We start from the raw sequence: 14,118 nt of genomic DNA, 5'->3' as shown, positions 1-14,118 counted from the left end.
AGGAACGGTGCTGTACATAGCAAGAGAGGACATTGTCTAAGGGACGGCAATATACATAATAAAGGAGACTATGTAATAGTGTGTGGCTATATGTGTGTAGCTTTGTGGCCATAAAAGGAGGGGGGCCCAGACACATTCTTTGCACTGGGGCCCCAAGCTGTCAGTGTCCGCCCCTGCTCCAGAGACTAAAGGTACTGTCACACTTAGCGATGTACCAGCGATCCCGACCAGCGAAATGACGCGGTCAGGATCGCTGGTACATCGCTAAGTGGTTGCTAGTGAGCTGCCACACAGGCAGATCTCACAAGCGACATCGCTGGGGACGGGGGTCGCTACTTACCTGTCACACCAGGCGATCCTGCGTCCTCCCGCCCGGCTCCATGCGTCGCTAGTCGTCACAGCAGGAAGCGCCGCAGGAAGCTGACGACGAGAAACAGTCCTGGACGTTCTCGCGCGATCAGCGATAACCAGCAGGGGAGCAGGTTGTAGGTAAGTATCACACATAGCGATATCGCTAGCAATATCGCTATAACGTCACAAGTTATAGCGATATTGCTAGCGATATCTCTTAGTGTGACATGCCCTTAAAGCCTCCCATACACCTGAGATGACAGTCTCTGCATCTATAGGAGCGCTCACTTAGCCAAGGATCTTATGCTCTCAATCAGACATCTCCTGGTCAAGGCTGATCGCTAACAGAACAAAAAGATCGGCAGTATGAAAATCAGGCGTGCTGCATCCTTGACTCCCTGACATATTCTGTTGTGGGTCCCCATACACATGAGAATGTGACTAAATCTGTCAATTGGTGGGTTTGGTTGACGTTAGCCTCATAAATATGGGGGGCTTAAGAGAGCAAGGGAAGGGAGAGTTTAGAAAGCATGTGATGTGCGATCTCCCCAAACTACGGGGAAAGACAATACCATGCGTCTGCGAGTATGGGCCAGCACAACCACATGCTCATAGAACTACATGTGGAAAAGGGTTAAATTTGCAATTTTTGGATGATCATACCCCAATACACAGTGCAGGGCCCATCTATTACAGAGTCAGAGCTACTGTACCCAAATTTCCAATCCTTTCCCGTGTAATTGGTATATTCTACAAAAGAGAAAAAAATTGTATGGAGGCCTTGAGCAGCCGAAAAATTGACATTCACTCCATAAAGAACGAAGCCAGATTGTGGTAAAGTTTTGCATACAGTACAGCAAGCCGGATGTAGAGATACGAACCTGAGGTCTGGTCCTTGGATTCCACCTAATGTAATAATTCACCCACAGTTCCAGGTGGCTCAGACTGGCAACCGGATACAGCACATGGTGCTCATAATTCACATAGAAAGGGTTGGTGAACTCATCCACATGGCTATTAATATAAGACCATAACGATATGGTCTTTGTCTGCACCTCCTAGACGAGAAAACACAAGAAACAATCACACACCGCTACTGCACATGTTCACACTACAGGGCATTCAGAATGCAAGGCCAGCAATACAATGAATGGGATCATATGCACAGAAAAATAATAGCATGTTTTCATTAAAAAAAAAAATATCGCTTATGTATGCAACAGACGGATTGTATCTCAGTGAAGCTGCAAGTAGGCAGTGCCCTGTCTGATATTCTGGAAATATAATCAGCAGGAAAGATGTGAAGAATAATAATGACCGTGCCCAGGCTGAAAAATCAGAAACAAAGGCTACTGTGCCCCCTAGTGGCTAACACTCTGCAATGAAGAAAATTAATCAAGTGAACATCTACTCCACAGTTTTAGTTATATCATATTTATCACTGCAAATAGTTTGGGTCCTCACTTCCTTTATCGATACAGGACCTTATGGCAGGACATTACAATCTCACTGCTGTGCGGCCTTTAAAACAGGCAGATTTTCTGCCAAAACAAGCGCCAACTGACCTTATTGCAAGTTGACCGGAGCAATTATTGTCACCATGCGTCAATGATCGTTAGTGTCATTGGTCATTCCTTAAGTTTTATTATTGTCAGCAGGATACCGTTTCCAGCGGACAATGTGCTGCCGACAAATGATGCAGTCAACGTCCTCATTTATGTCGGCTTGTTTGATCAGGAGATTGTGTTCACAGACCAATATTTGGGAACAAATTTTGCGTATTAAGTATTTTTCCACCTAATCACCTAAAAGTTACGTAGGGTCTCTCACTGCGGGAGGTGAGGGTCACTGAGGGCAGTCTCATGCGTGGTGGGAAGGCGAGGGGCACGGAGGGCAGTCTCATGCGTGGTGGGAAGGCGAGGGGCACAGAGGGCAGTCTCATGCGTGGTGGGAAGGCGAGGGGCACGGAGGGCAGTCTCATGCGTGGTGGGAAGGCGAGGGGCACGGAGGGCAGTCTCATGCGTGGTGGGAAGGCGAGGGGCACGGAGGGCAGTCTCATGCGTGGTGGGAAGGCGAGGGGCACGGAGGGCAGTCTCATGCGTGGTGGGAAGGCGAGGGGCACGGAGGGCAGTCTCATGCGTGGTGGGAAGGCGAGGGGCACGGAGGGCAGTCTCATGCGTGGTGGGAAGGCGAGGGGCACGGAGGGCAGTCTCATGCGTGGTGGGAAGGCGAGGGGCACGGAGGGCAGTCTCATGCGTGGTGGGAAGGCGAGGGGCACGGAGGGCAGTCTCATGCGTGGTGGGAAGGCGAGGGGCACGGAGGGCAGTCTCATGCGTGGTGGGAAGGCGAGGGGCACGGAGGGCAGTCTCATGCGTGGTGGGAAGGCGAGGGGCACGGAGGGCAGTCTCATGCGTGGTGGGAAGGCGAGGGGCACGGAGGGCAGTCTCATGCGTGGTGGGAAGGCGAGGGGCACGGAGGGCAGTCTCATGCGTGGTGGGAAGGCGAGGGGCACGGAGGGCAGTCTCATGCGTGGTGGGAAGGCGAGGGGCACGGAGGGCAGTCTCATGCGTGGTGGGAAGGCGAGGGGCACGGAGGGCAGTCTCATGCGTGGTGGGAAGGCGAGGGGCACGGAGGGCAGTCTCATGCATGGAGGGAATGCTAGGAGCAGGGAGAGCAGCGTCATGCATGGTGGGAAGGTGAGGGGCATGGAGGGCAGTCTCATGCATGGTGGGAAGGTGAGGGGCACGGAGGACAGTCTCATGCATGGTGGGAAGGTGAGGGGCACGGAGGACAGTCTCATGCATGGTGGGAAGGTGAGGGGCACGGAGGACAGTCTCATGCATGGTGGGAAGGTGAGGGGCACGGAGGCAGTCTCATGCATGGTGGGAAGGTGAGGGGCACGGAGGCAGTCTCATGCATGGTGGGAAGGTGAGGGGCACGGAGGCAGTCTCATGCATGGCGGGAAGGTGAGGGGCACGGAGGACAGTCTCATGCACGGTGGGAAGGTGAGGGGCACGGAGGACAGTCTCATGCACGGTGGGAAGGTGAGGGGCACGGAGGACAGTCTCCTGCACGGTGGGAAGGTGAGGGGCACGGAGGCAGTCTCATGCACGGTGGGAAGGTGAGGGGCACGGAGGACAGTCTCATGCATGGTGGGAAGGTGAGGGGCACGGAGGCAGTCTCATGCATGGTGGGAAGGTGAGGGGCACGGAGGCAGTCTCATGCATGGTGGGAAGGTGAGGGGCACGGAGGCAGTCTCATGCATGGCGGGAAGGTGAGGGGCACGGAGGACAGTCTCATGCACGGTGGGAAGGTGAGGGGCACGGAGGACAGTCTCATGCACGGTGGGAAGGTGAGGGGCACGGAGGACAGTCTCCTGCACGGTGGGAAGGTGAGGGGCACGGAGGGCAGTCTCATGCGTGGTGGGAAGGCGAGGGGCACGGAGGGCAGTCTCATGCGTGGTGGGAAGGCGAGGGGCACGGAGGGCAGTCTCATGCGTGGTGGGAAGGCGAGGGGCACGGAGGGCAGTCTCATGCGTGGTGGGAAGGCGAGGGGCACGGAGGGCAGTCTCATGCGTGGTGGGAAGGCGAGGGGCACGGAGGGCAGTCTCATGCGTGGTGGGAAGGCGAGGGGCACGGAGGGCAGTCTCATGCATGGAGGGAATGCTAGGAGCAGGGAGAGCAGCGTCATGCATGGTGGGAAGGTGAGGGGCATGGAGGGCAGTCTCATGCATGGTGGGAAGGTGAGGGGCACGGAGGACAGTCTCATGCATGGTGGGAAGGTGAGGGGCACGGAGGACAGTCTCATGCATGGTGGGAAGGTGAGGGGCACGGAGGACAGTCTCATGCATGGTGGGAAGGTGAGGGGCACGGAGGCAGTCTCATGCATGGTGGGAAGGTGAGGGGCACGGAGGCAGTCTCATGCATGGCGGGAAGGTGAGGGGCACGGAGGACAGTCTCATGCATGGTGGGAAGGTGAGGGGCACGGAGGCAGTCTCATGCATGGTGGGAAGGTGAGGGGCACGGAGGCAGTCTCATGCATGGCGGGAAGGTGAGGGGCACGGAGGACAGTCTCATGCATGGTGGGAAGGTGAGGGGCACGGAGGACAGTCTCATGCACGGTGGGAAGGTGAGGGGCACGGAGGACAGTCTCCTGCACGGTGGGAAGGTGAGGGGCACGGAGGCAGTCTCATGCACGGTGGGAAGGTGAGGGGCACGGAGGACAGTCTCATGCATGGTGGGAAGGTGAGGGGCACGGAGGACAGTCTCATGCATGGTGGGAAGGTGAGGGGCACGGAGGCAGTCTCATGCATGGTGGGAAGGTGAGGGGCACGGAGGACAGTCTCATGCATGGCGGGAAGGTGAGGGGCACGGAGGTCAGTCTCATGCATGGCGGGAAGGTGAGGGGCACGGAGGACAGACTCATGCATGGTGGGAAGGTGAGGGGCACCTGGCTTCTTCACTGGAATAGGATGGGTGCACAAGAGCTGTCAAAGTGGCTGTTGGTGCAAGATTAGCAGCGCTTTGCTACCCCGATTTGAAGCCTTTTTAAAGCAATAGTTTTCAAACCACAGTAATAGGCCTTGGATGAAATGTGATCACTATGTCAGCCATGACGTCTAATGCCCACATAGGTCTACATCTAATAAACACCTACCTCCTTCATCCTCTGCTGCTCACTATTGTGCAAAAATGTGCCGAACAAGCAGCTGTAGAGATGGTCCAGAATGGTGATGAGGAAAAGCTCATTGAATTCAAAGGCTGCGGGAAACTAAAAAAAAGAGTGAAGAAAGTTACTGCAACAGTCCCCTTCTGATCAACACCAAGATCACGTGAAATGCTGCATATTACCAGGACACCCAGACATCTTTTCTACCCGGCAAGTCCAGTGATGATGCACAAAGTAGAAGTGTTTTATGTAAAGATAAAATGACCTGGAACCACCGAGATGATTCCTATCTCTGAGACACTGGGCTGTAGTCACCGCTAGAATATGACTGCATTATAGGGGATCTAAGGAAGTGTAGCTGTTAAGGTTTCCTTATTCTCCCCCAAAAGATGATGTGGGAAAGAGAAAACTCGGCTTGCTGAATTTCCAAGGCCGATCCCTCTCCTGAAAATAAGCCTCGGCCAGGAGATGTCCAGCAGCAGCTCCCTCATAGGAGGATGTAGGAGCACTCAGCTAAGCCGAATGCTGGAGTCAGGGAAGACAGATGCCAGCTGAACAATCCCTCGCAGACAGCCATGTGATGTGTGTGGGGTCATTACAGTCAACCTTGTGACGTAATCAGCTACAAGGTGATTAAATTAGTACACTCACCCTACCGGTCTGTTATAAATCACAAAATTACAATTTGTTTTTGTACTAAATGTAAAATGAACTTTTGGCCAGGGAGATGGAGATCTACATACCTTGCAAGGTCCCACAACTGAAGCCATAAAACATACCACTAAGGCCAATGATGGCTGCAGCAGTCACACAAATGAGGCGATGATTTAGCAGCAGAGGACTGAATATATAAGTAGACGTAGTCGATAAAAAATAAATAAATCTCTTACAGCCAAGGATAAGTGGACTCATGGATGTTCGGGTTCCAGAGAACTTTAGTCCAAAGTTCGGTTCAGGTACCAGAACTCTACCTGAACCCCATAGAAGTCACTGGGACCCGAACGTTGGTGCTGTAAAATGGTACTGGGTTAGGGGGCTACAAAAGTGTTTCTCCGGGAGAAGTCCATGATCGGAGATCAGCACTGAATACAAAGTGTCAGGTGTGAACACTAAATTTTACAGTTCAGGTTCGCTCATTTCTTCTTACAAATCTTTCACGAGCTAGATACCAGGTCTGGCTTTATTTCAGCAATGTATCAGACGTCTATTTGTATGTACAGCCATTATCTGCCCTGCACAAAATCGCAATGATCGTCTTACCTGATTTGTCATCTGCCACACACAGTCAATGAATTGAAGAAAGATTGGGGAGCGGTCAGCGTCTGCGTGATTGTCCTCCCCATGGCCCACTCTCTGAAAAGTAGAGTGGGATTTATAGGTTCAGAGTTCAGACAACACCATTTGAAATCACAAGATTTAATTAATAACTAAACTTTTATTGTGTTTCTTTTCATAAGTGCCTGAAGATCTGTGGGGGTCCAGGTCCTTAACCCTCCACCAATCGCTCAACAGACCCTCAAGCAGAGAGCCGCTCAGGAGACATGCATTTTTGCCACTGGATCAGTAACTTGCTCATGTATCTTGAGCAGCACACTGTTTCATGGTCTATTGAGCAATCGGTGGGGGTCTCAAGACGTGACACCCCTCATATCTGCAGGCAAATGAAGTTGCTGCCAAATATAGGTGGCTTATAGAATTTTATTTTTCAAAAATCAGTGTTTTATCAGCAGGAGATTATCACTGGAGGTCTAGTAAACCTGCGGTCATGTAGTTCAACCAAGCCCCACACCACTGATTGGCAGCTTTCTGCCTATGCACCAGTGTACACAAAAAGCTGCCAACCAGTGATGAGGGCGACGTTATATAGATCTCAGCATTCAGAGAACTGCTACATCTGCACCAGAGAAAACAGTTTTTTATCAAAACTATAGCAACCAGTAAAGTACGTGATACATCACTGGAATCAGGTTCTCTGCCCCACCATCATGCTGAGATAGCAAAAATGCTGATCGATTTTCATCAACAATGCTATCCTGCCAAACCTCATACATGGCAACACTGAATTATCCATTATGGCATACAGACTCTCTTCAGTGGACAGAGCAGCTGTTTTAGTAAAAGATTTAACAAGTGACTTATTTTTTGATGGTCACCCAGTTAGTTATTTTAAAAGGCACCATGTAATATCTGCACAGTCTACAAAAAGATCTAAGGGATTGCAGTAGTTTAACCCTTTAATCTCAATTTTGATATTGGAAAATTAGCAGTATTAGGTTTTTAATGGATATCTACATTTTGGGGGCTTTGCCCTTATTAGCCCCCTTCTCTTTTGTAGAATTTGACATTAATGTTACAATGCATCATGCTTCATATATATTCACATACCATTGCAAACCTATGACCAAAGCTGATCCACTCCTTCTCAATCAGAACCTGAAAGCCTTTGATGGTCCTATAATAGCTGTCCAGCATCAGCATGGCCAGCGAGGTGAGCTGTGCCGTCCTGTCCCAGCCGTCACTGCAGTGCACCACCACAGAGGTCTTGCTGGATTCAACCCTGTCTGCAATCCTCACAGAACCTGCCAGGAGCATCTGAAAGACCAGCAAATATTAAGCACAATCATCAGGAGAGAAATGCATCAAGAAGCCATACGTGGCCAACTCCATGTCAGCAGTGTTTGCCTGCAGTGCTAGGGCATTCCCAAAACCTCCGATATTGCCTCCACCTCACCCTTATGTATTCAAGCCAATGTGTCCCATCAACATTTGTCAACCAGCGAGCCTCATCAATAGCGGGATATACAATCTCCTTCAGTTTCCGCAGGGACTCCCTCATGACATGGATGTTGTGTATCTCCAGGAATATAAGCTCTGCATTGGGATAAGCTGTTTCACTCTCGTATCCACCTCCTTTGGCCTAAAGGATCACAAAAAATAAAGTATAAATTCATGAGGGTGAATATGTCCACTGCGGAATAATTAAATCACCTTATTTTTAAGTAAAGTTCAGACTCTGCACACTGTGGTCAGACACTCCATCCGCAGGAGAGGCTGATGCATAAAAGACGAGCATTGCATTCAGCGACATTCCTACAGATAATAACAAAACCCTGATGGCACGGGATGGACCAGGTCACAAAGCAGCAGAGACCTGAATCAGCGTAGGATTGGATCCCGCTGTGCAGACCACGCACTTCTAAGGTACGAATAGGCTGCATATTCTCCATCGGTACAGAAGAGACTATGTACTGCAATCTGGACCTGTCACCCATCAGCAGTAACAAGTCACTGGCCTATGCATCAGCCATTGTTACATTGTTGCAATCATAAGTGAGGAATCAAAAATTATATTTGTAAAGCATTTCAGAGAGGTCTTATTCTGCAGTAGTAATTAGCACTAACCTCGCCGTCTCTGGGCTACGCTCAGCTGCCGCGACCTCGCCATCTGTGGGCTACGCTCAGCTGCCCTGACCTCGCCATCTGTGGGCTACGCTCAGCTGCCCTGACCTCGCCATCTGTGGGCTTCGCTCAGCTGCCCTGACCTCGCCATCTCTGGGCTACGCTATGCTGCCCTGACCTCGCCATCTCTGGGCTACGCTCAGCTGCCATGAGCTAACCATCTCTGGGCTACACTCAGCTGCAATGACCTAACCATCTCTGGGCTATGCTATGCTGCCCTGACCTCACCATCTCTGAGCTACGCTCATCTGCCCTGACCTCACCATCTCTAGGCTACGCTCGGCTGCCCTGACCCAACCATCTCTGGGCTATGCTATGCTGCCCTGACCTCACCATCTCTGAGCTACGCTCATCTGCCCTGTCCTCACCATCTCTAGGCTACGCTCGGCTGCCCTGACCCAACCATCTCTGGGCTATGCTATGCTGCCCTGACCTCACCATCTCTGGGCTACGCTCATCTGCCATGACTTTACCATCTCTGGGCTATGCTATGCTGCCATGACCTCACCATCTCTGGGTTACGCTCAGCTGCCATGACCTCACCATCTCTAGGTTACGCTCAGCTGCCATGACCTTACCATCTCTGGGCTATATTATGCTGCCCTGACCTAACCATCTTTGGGCTACAATCATCTGCCATGACGTCACCATCTCTGGGCTGCGCTCAGCTACCCTGACCTAGCCATCTATGGGCTACGCTCAGCTGCCCTGACATTACCATCTCTGGGCTATGCTATGCTGCCATGACCTCACTATCTCTGGGCTACGCTCATCTCCCATGATGGATCATCGGTGTCAGTTGCTTTTCACTGCTGCTCCATCAGGACAATGCTGTAATTAGTGACATTGTCTATGGTCTGTACAAATAATACCTGGCTGGTTTTCTTCAGGTCTCAAAGCTTTCTTCATAAAGCTAGCTTACATTCATCTCAGTAATTTCTCTTACAGTATCCTGATGTTATAGTGACCAATTAATGGGACTTCCGATGTGCAGCCTTTTTACAGCAGTGCTTCAGAAGAGTGCAATGCTGAGCACAAGCCTCATGCCCAGATGGCTGCTGGCAACCTTAGGAATAGAGCAATGACTGAGATAACAGTAGATGATGTATGATCACTGAACCCATTTAAATACTATGGTGAATATCAATTGCAGCATCTAAAATGTTTGACAGACACCCTGTGTGTTGGTGCCTTCACATTGCGTTCCGGCATCTGTTCAGTGGCTCATGTCGGGGCTTACGTCCGAATCACCCACACAACAGGATTATGATGTATGCACCTGTAGGGAAGGTGGCAGTCCGGAGGCTGGTCCTGCCGGACGGCGGGATGAAGAACTGCAACGGACCTCAGATGACGGGACCGGGAGCTGCAGAAGAGCAGCGGAGACCAGCGACTCCCCGGACCGACCCCTGGAAGAGCGGTGGAGCGGCCTGAGGGGAGCTGCGGCGCCGGGGAAGGTGAGCGTTACCTCGGCTCAGTCGGCGGCGCTGCAGGCAGTTCCCGCCCCCATGCCCTATGCACGAGACAGGCCCCAGGGCCTCGACACCGGCCCTCGGTCTCCTGCTCTCCAGCGCCCCCAGCTCTTGATGACTTTGCGGCTCCTGCAGGGCCGACCAACACCCCCCACCAGCGACCCCGAGCCGCCCCGTTACACGTCGCCGGTGCGGAAAAGACTTGCGGCCACCCCTGCCGTGCTCCATCTTCCGGCAGCGGCCTATCCACCGGGGCCTGCCGCCATTCCGGCCCCGTTCCAGATTGCCGCGGCGGTCGAGCCGCCAGCCTCCGCGGCCTACTCACCAACATCCAAGGCCGCCGCTGCTCCCTTCCCGGCTGCAGCCTACCTGTCGATACCTGCGGCCGCCTCAGTCCTGGCTGTGGCCTAATCCGCGGCCGCCGCTGCATCATCCTCGGCCCTGGCTGCGGCCTACTTGGCGGTGACCGCAGCCGCTTCTGCCCCGTTCGAGACTCTGGTTGCGGCCTGCTTCCCCAATGCCTGCGGCTGCCTCTACTCTGCTCCAGGCACCGGTTGCGGCCTACTCTATGGACCCTGCGGAGGAGGTGTCAATCCATGCGCAGGGGTGACTGAGGCCTTCCCTGCCCCTGAGATTTGTCCGCTGTACAAAGACACTGCGGTGGCGGAGCTCTCTTCAGCCCGTGCCAGGGCCTGGTTCCCAAGCAAAGATATGGCGCAGGACGCGCGCCGCGGAGCTATCCTTGGCCCCTTCTCCTTCTAATGCATCTCTCAGGAGGGAGATGTACTCCTAGGTCCTGGGCAATAATAAAACTCGGGGACCAGGACAGTCAAGACATCCCGAGGACTTCACGGCTGTGGAGTTCCCTTGCTGTTGGCAAAACATCGGCCGTCAGGAGATGGTCCAGAGTATCCTTAAAAGTTGGACTATTGGGACTGCTGTGCGCTGTTGCGCAGCCTGGGGAATGTTCCGCGTCTCCTCGGGGTAAAATACCCTACTCTTGATGCAGCGGGGATGTGTGGAGGTGCTGTCTGCAAAGGAAGGGGGTGCACCGCTATATATTATTAGAAAGAGTGAACAGTTTTATACCAAGAGTTGTTCTTTAGTAACTAGGTAACGGAGCTGATGAATAGTTTAGGTGTAGGATGTTAATTAATGTAGAATGTTGTCAGAAACAGGGTTAATGTTATACCCATCCAAAGTAGTGTATGTTGACACTGTGTATAATATGCATAATTGTTTTGAAATGTTATTTGAAAAATTAAAATGTTCAACAGGTCCCGGGTACTAGGTGTGAAGAGAAACGCAGACCATAACTTATTTACTTTGAAAGGACAAAGACGAGTGAATAGAAACAGACAGTGGTCCCTAAGTCAGGTCCCCGGTACCACGTACACCCCAGAAGGACAGGAGGACGCTGACAATGACCTGGTAGGTTAGGGCCTCGGTCATTGCGCTCCAAAGGGAAGAATGTTACAGAAGGGGAGAAAAGTGGGAGGTATAAACCCGTAGAGTAGTCCAGGTGGACCTAGCCCAACCAGAAAGGAGTTGTCATGGTGGCGTATGCGCTGGCGAGTAAGCCGTAAGCTACTCGGAGCATGGTTGCTCCCGGTTTGGTTCAGCCCCCGCGTATCGCGGGCCTGGCTCAACAACCGGTCCGACAAAAAGAAGGTGGGAAAGTTTCAGAATGGAAAAGAGGAAGACAAGATTGTCGAGTAAAACAATGAATAAAGGAAGGGGGAGTGTAGGGAAGGTGGAGTGACGTACGGACCTGTCTGTAGTAGGAGGGCAAAGGTGTAGTGTATTGTAGGTGGACTGTTGTAGTGAAAGATGGGAAACAGCTGGAGATAAAGAGGGAGAGTGTAATATTGGAATTTGACCACAAGAGGGCAGTGGAGAGTGTTAGGATAGGACTAAACATCAGCCATTGGCTAAAAAAACTGTTAAGTCATGGTGGGCGGGGTTACCAGAACCGGAAGGATATAAATGGTTGAGAGAAGGTTCTGGAAAAGTCAGTCAGCGAGGGGAGCACTGGAGACAGGAAGATCTGCCGAGGGGAAGAGACCGGAAAGAAGCTTTGGAGGGGACCGACAGTTGAGACGGTCACGGGGGTGGGTGGCCCAAATGACAGAAGCCGCAGACGGAGACAGCCTGGGGGTACCAAACGGACGACGTATTCAGATTGGTGAAGCGCTGTGATAGATAGGCCTAGGTAGCCACAGCGAAAAGAGCCAAGAGGGACGCCACGACTACAGGAAAGGAAAGTGAAGGTACCCAAGCCTGTGTACGAAGAAGTGTGAAGCTGCTGTGGTGTATTGCTGTGGTCGTCGGGAGGATGGCCAATAAAAACGGACCTGTTGAACACAAATTCTGTCTCCGTCTCGTGTCTGTCTGCGGCAAGGAGCGGACACCCCCCCCCCCCGGTCGGGGCCCCTACCTACACACCAACAGAATATAATGGTGCCGAAAGGGTGAGCATGCGCTCTGCCGTGCATCATTTTCGGATGTGTACATCTACTGGGGGCAGACATGCCCGAAAATGATGCACGGAAGCCAGGGAGCTGGTAAAACCACCATGGTTACTTACCGGTAGCCGGTTTTTCCGGAACCCATGACAGCACCACATGAGAGAGGGATCCGCCCCGCCAGGACAGGAACCTACTGAGACATAAGGGGCGGCACCTCTCCCCCGCTTCAGTTGGGTTACAGAGCATTGAGAGGACTTCCCGGTTAGTTACATGTTTATCCAACACCACAACACTCAAAACACCCTACTAATTGTGCACACCATACAGTGAAAAAGGGGGGGAATGTACGGGTGCTGTCATGGGTTCCGGAAAAACCGGCTACCGGTAAGTAACCATGGTGGTTTTCCCTTCACCCATGACAGCACCACATGAGAGATTTTTGGAGACTTCGAAACACCTTAGGGAGGGACCACCGCTTGCAGCACCCTTCTACCAAAGGTTAAGTCAGCAGAGGAGGATAGATTTAATCTATAGTGCTTAAAGAAGGTTGAAGGTGAGGCCCAGGTAGCGGCCTTACAAATTTGTTCGATTGATACCTCTGCCTTTTCAGCCCAGGAGGTCGCCACGGCTCTGGTGGAATGAGCTTTGATGCCGTCAGGAATCGGGATACCACTAGCTGAATAGGCTACACTAATGGCTTCCCTGATCCATCTAGCAATAGTCCCTTTTGAAACCCCATAGCCTTTCCTGGCACCCTGAAAAGCTACGAATAGGGACTGTGACCTCCTCCACTGGCTAGTGGCAGATATATATTCTACAAGAGCTCTTTTAACATCCAGACTATGGAATTTTTCCTCCCCCAGATTTTTTGGATTTTCGCAAAAGGATGGAAGAACAATTTCCTGACCCCGATGGAAATCTGACACTACCTTGGGCAGATAACTGGGGTCTGTTCTTAACACTACCCTATCCTGAAAGACTTGCGTATAAGGAGGATTTACTGAGAGAGCCTGTAAGTCGCTTATCCTGCGGGCTGATGTGAGGGCTACTAACAGGATCGTTTTTAGGGTCAAAAACTTTAGGGGTAGCTGATGTAATGGCTCATACGGTTCTTTTGTAAGGGCTTCTAACACCAGGTTTAAATCCCAGGGGGCTATTCTAGGTATTGGAATAGGTCTAGCTCTATGGCAGGATTTAATAAATCTGGCTATCCACCTATCTGATGCCAGTTTGCAATTGTAGAGCGCCCCTAGTGCCGACACCTGAACCTTAAGTGTGTTTACTGCTAACCCCATCTGCAACCCAGATTGTAAGAACTCTAGGATGTCACTAATCGGAGGTTCTTTCCCTAACGGCTTACCCAAGAACTGTAGGAACTTATCCCATGTTCTGCCGTAGATGTTAGTAGTCACCGGTTTCCTGCTTTTTTGCAGAGTGGCCACCAGCCCAGGGGAGAACCCCCTATCTATTAAAAGCGACCTTTCAAATTCCACGCCGTCAGATGGAATCCTTTGACCTGAGCGTGTAATATTGGACCCTGAGCTAGTAGGTCCGGGATTTCTGGCAGAACCCAAGGATCGGAGAGGGACATCTTCCGTAGCAGAGCGAACCAGGGCCTTTTTGGCCAAAATGGAGCTATTAGAATCACCCTGGCTTGATCGTTTCTGATTTTTCTTACCACAGTCGGGATCAGAGCTACT

The 14,118-nt window shown here is 51.8% G+C and overlaps 1 protein-coding gene across 6 annotated transcripts in view; it reads right to left on the bottom strand.

The window, feature by feature from the left end:
• MTMR1 (myotubularin related protein 1) overlaps positions 1–14,118 on the bottom strand; it is a 113,125-nt gene that overhangs the window by 31,473 nt on the left and 67,534 nt on the right. For all 6 annotated transcript variants that reach the window (XM_073543606.1, XM_073543607.1, XM_073543610.1 and 3 more), the window contains 5 exons: positions 7,751–7,936; positions 7,405–7,611; positions 6,280–6,372; positions 5,008–5,121; positions 1,233–1,409 (listed from right to left, as the gene is read on the bottom strand). In XM_073543606.1, the coding sequence (XP_073399707.1) occupies positions 1,233–1,409; positions 5,008–5,121; positions 6,280–6,372; positions 7,405–7,611; positions 7,751–7,936 (777 nt within the window). The remainder of the gene's footprint in view (positions 1–1,232; positions 1,410–5,007; positions 5,122–6,279; positions 6,373–7,404; positions 7,612–7,750; positions 7,937–14,118) is intronic.

The sequence above is a fragment of the Dendrobates tinctorius genome, unplaced genomic scaffold, assembly GCF_039654945.1.
Source record: "Dendrobates tinctorius isolate UK_male_01 unplaced genomic scaffold, ASM3965494v1 ptg000133l, whole genome shotgun sequence".
Classification (NCBI taxonomy): Eukaryota; Metazoa; Chordata; class Amphibia; order Anura; family Dendrobatidae; genus Dendrobates; species Dendrobates tinctorius.
Note: the sequence above shows the minus strand (reverse complement) of the source record. Positions and strands in the feature narration are given on the sequence as shown.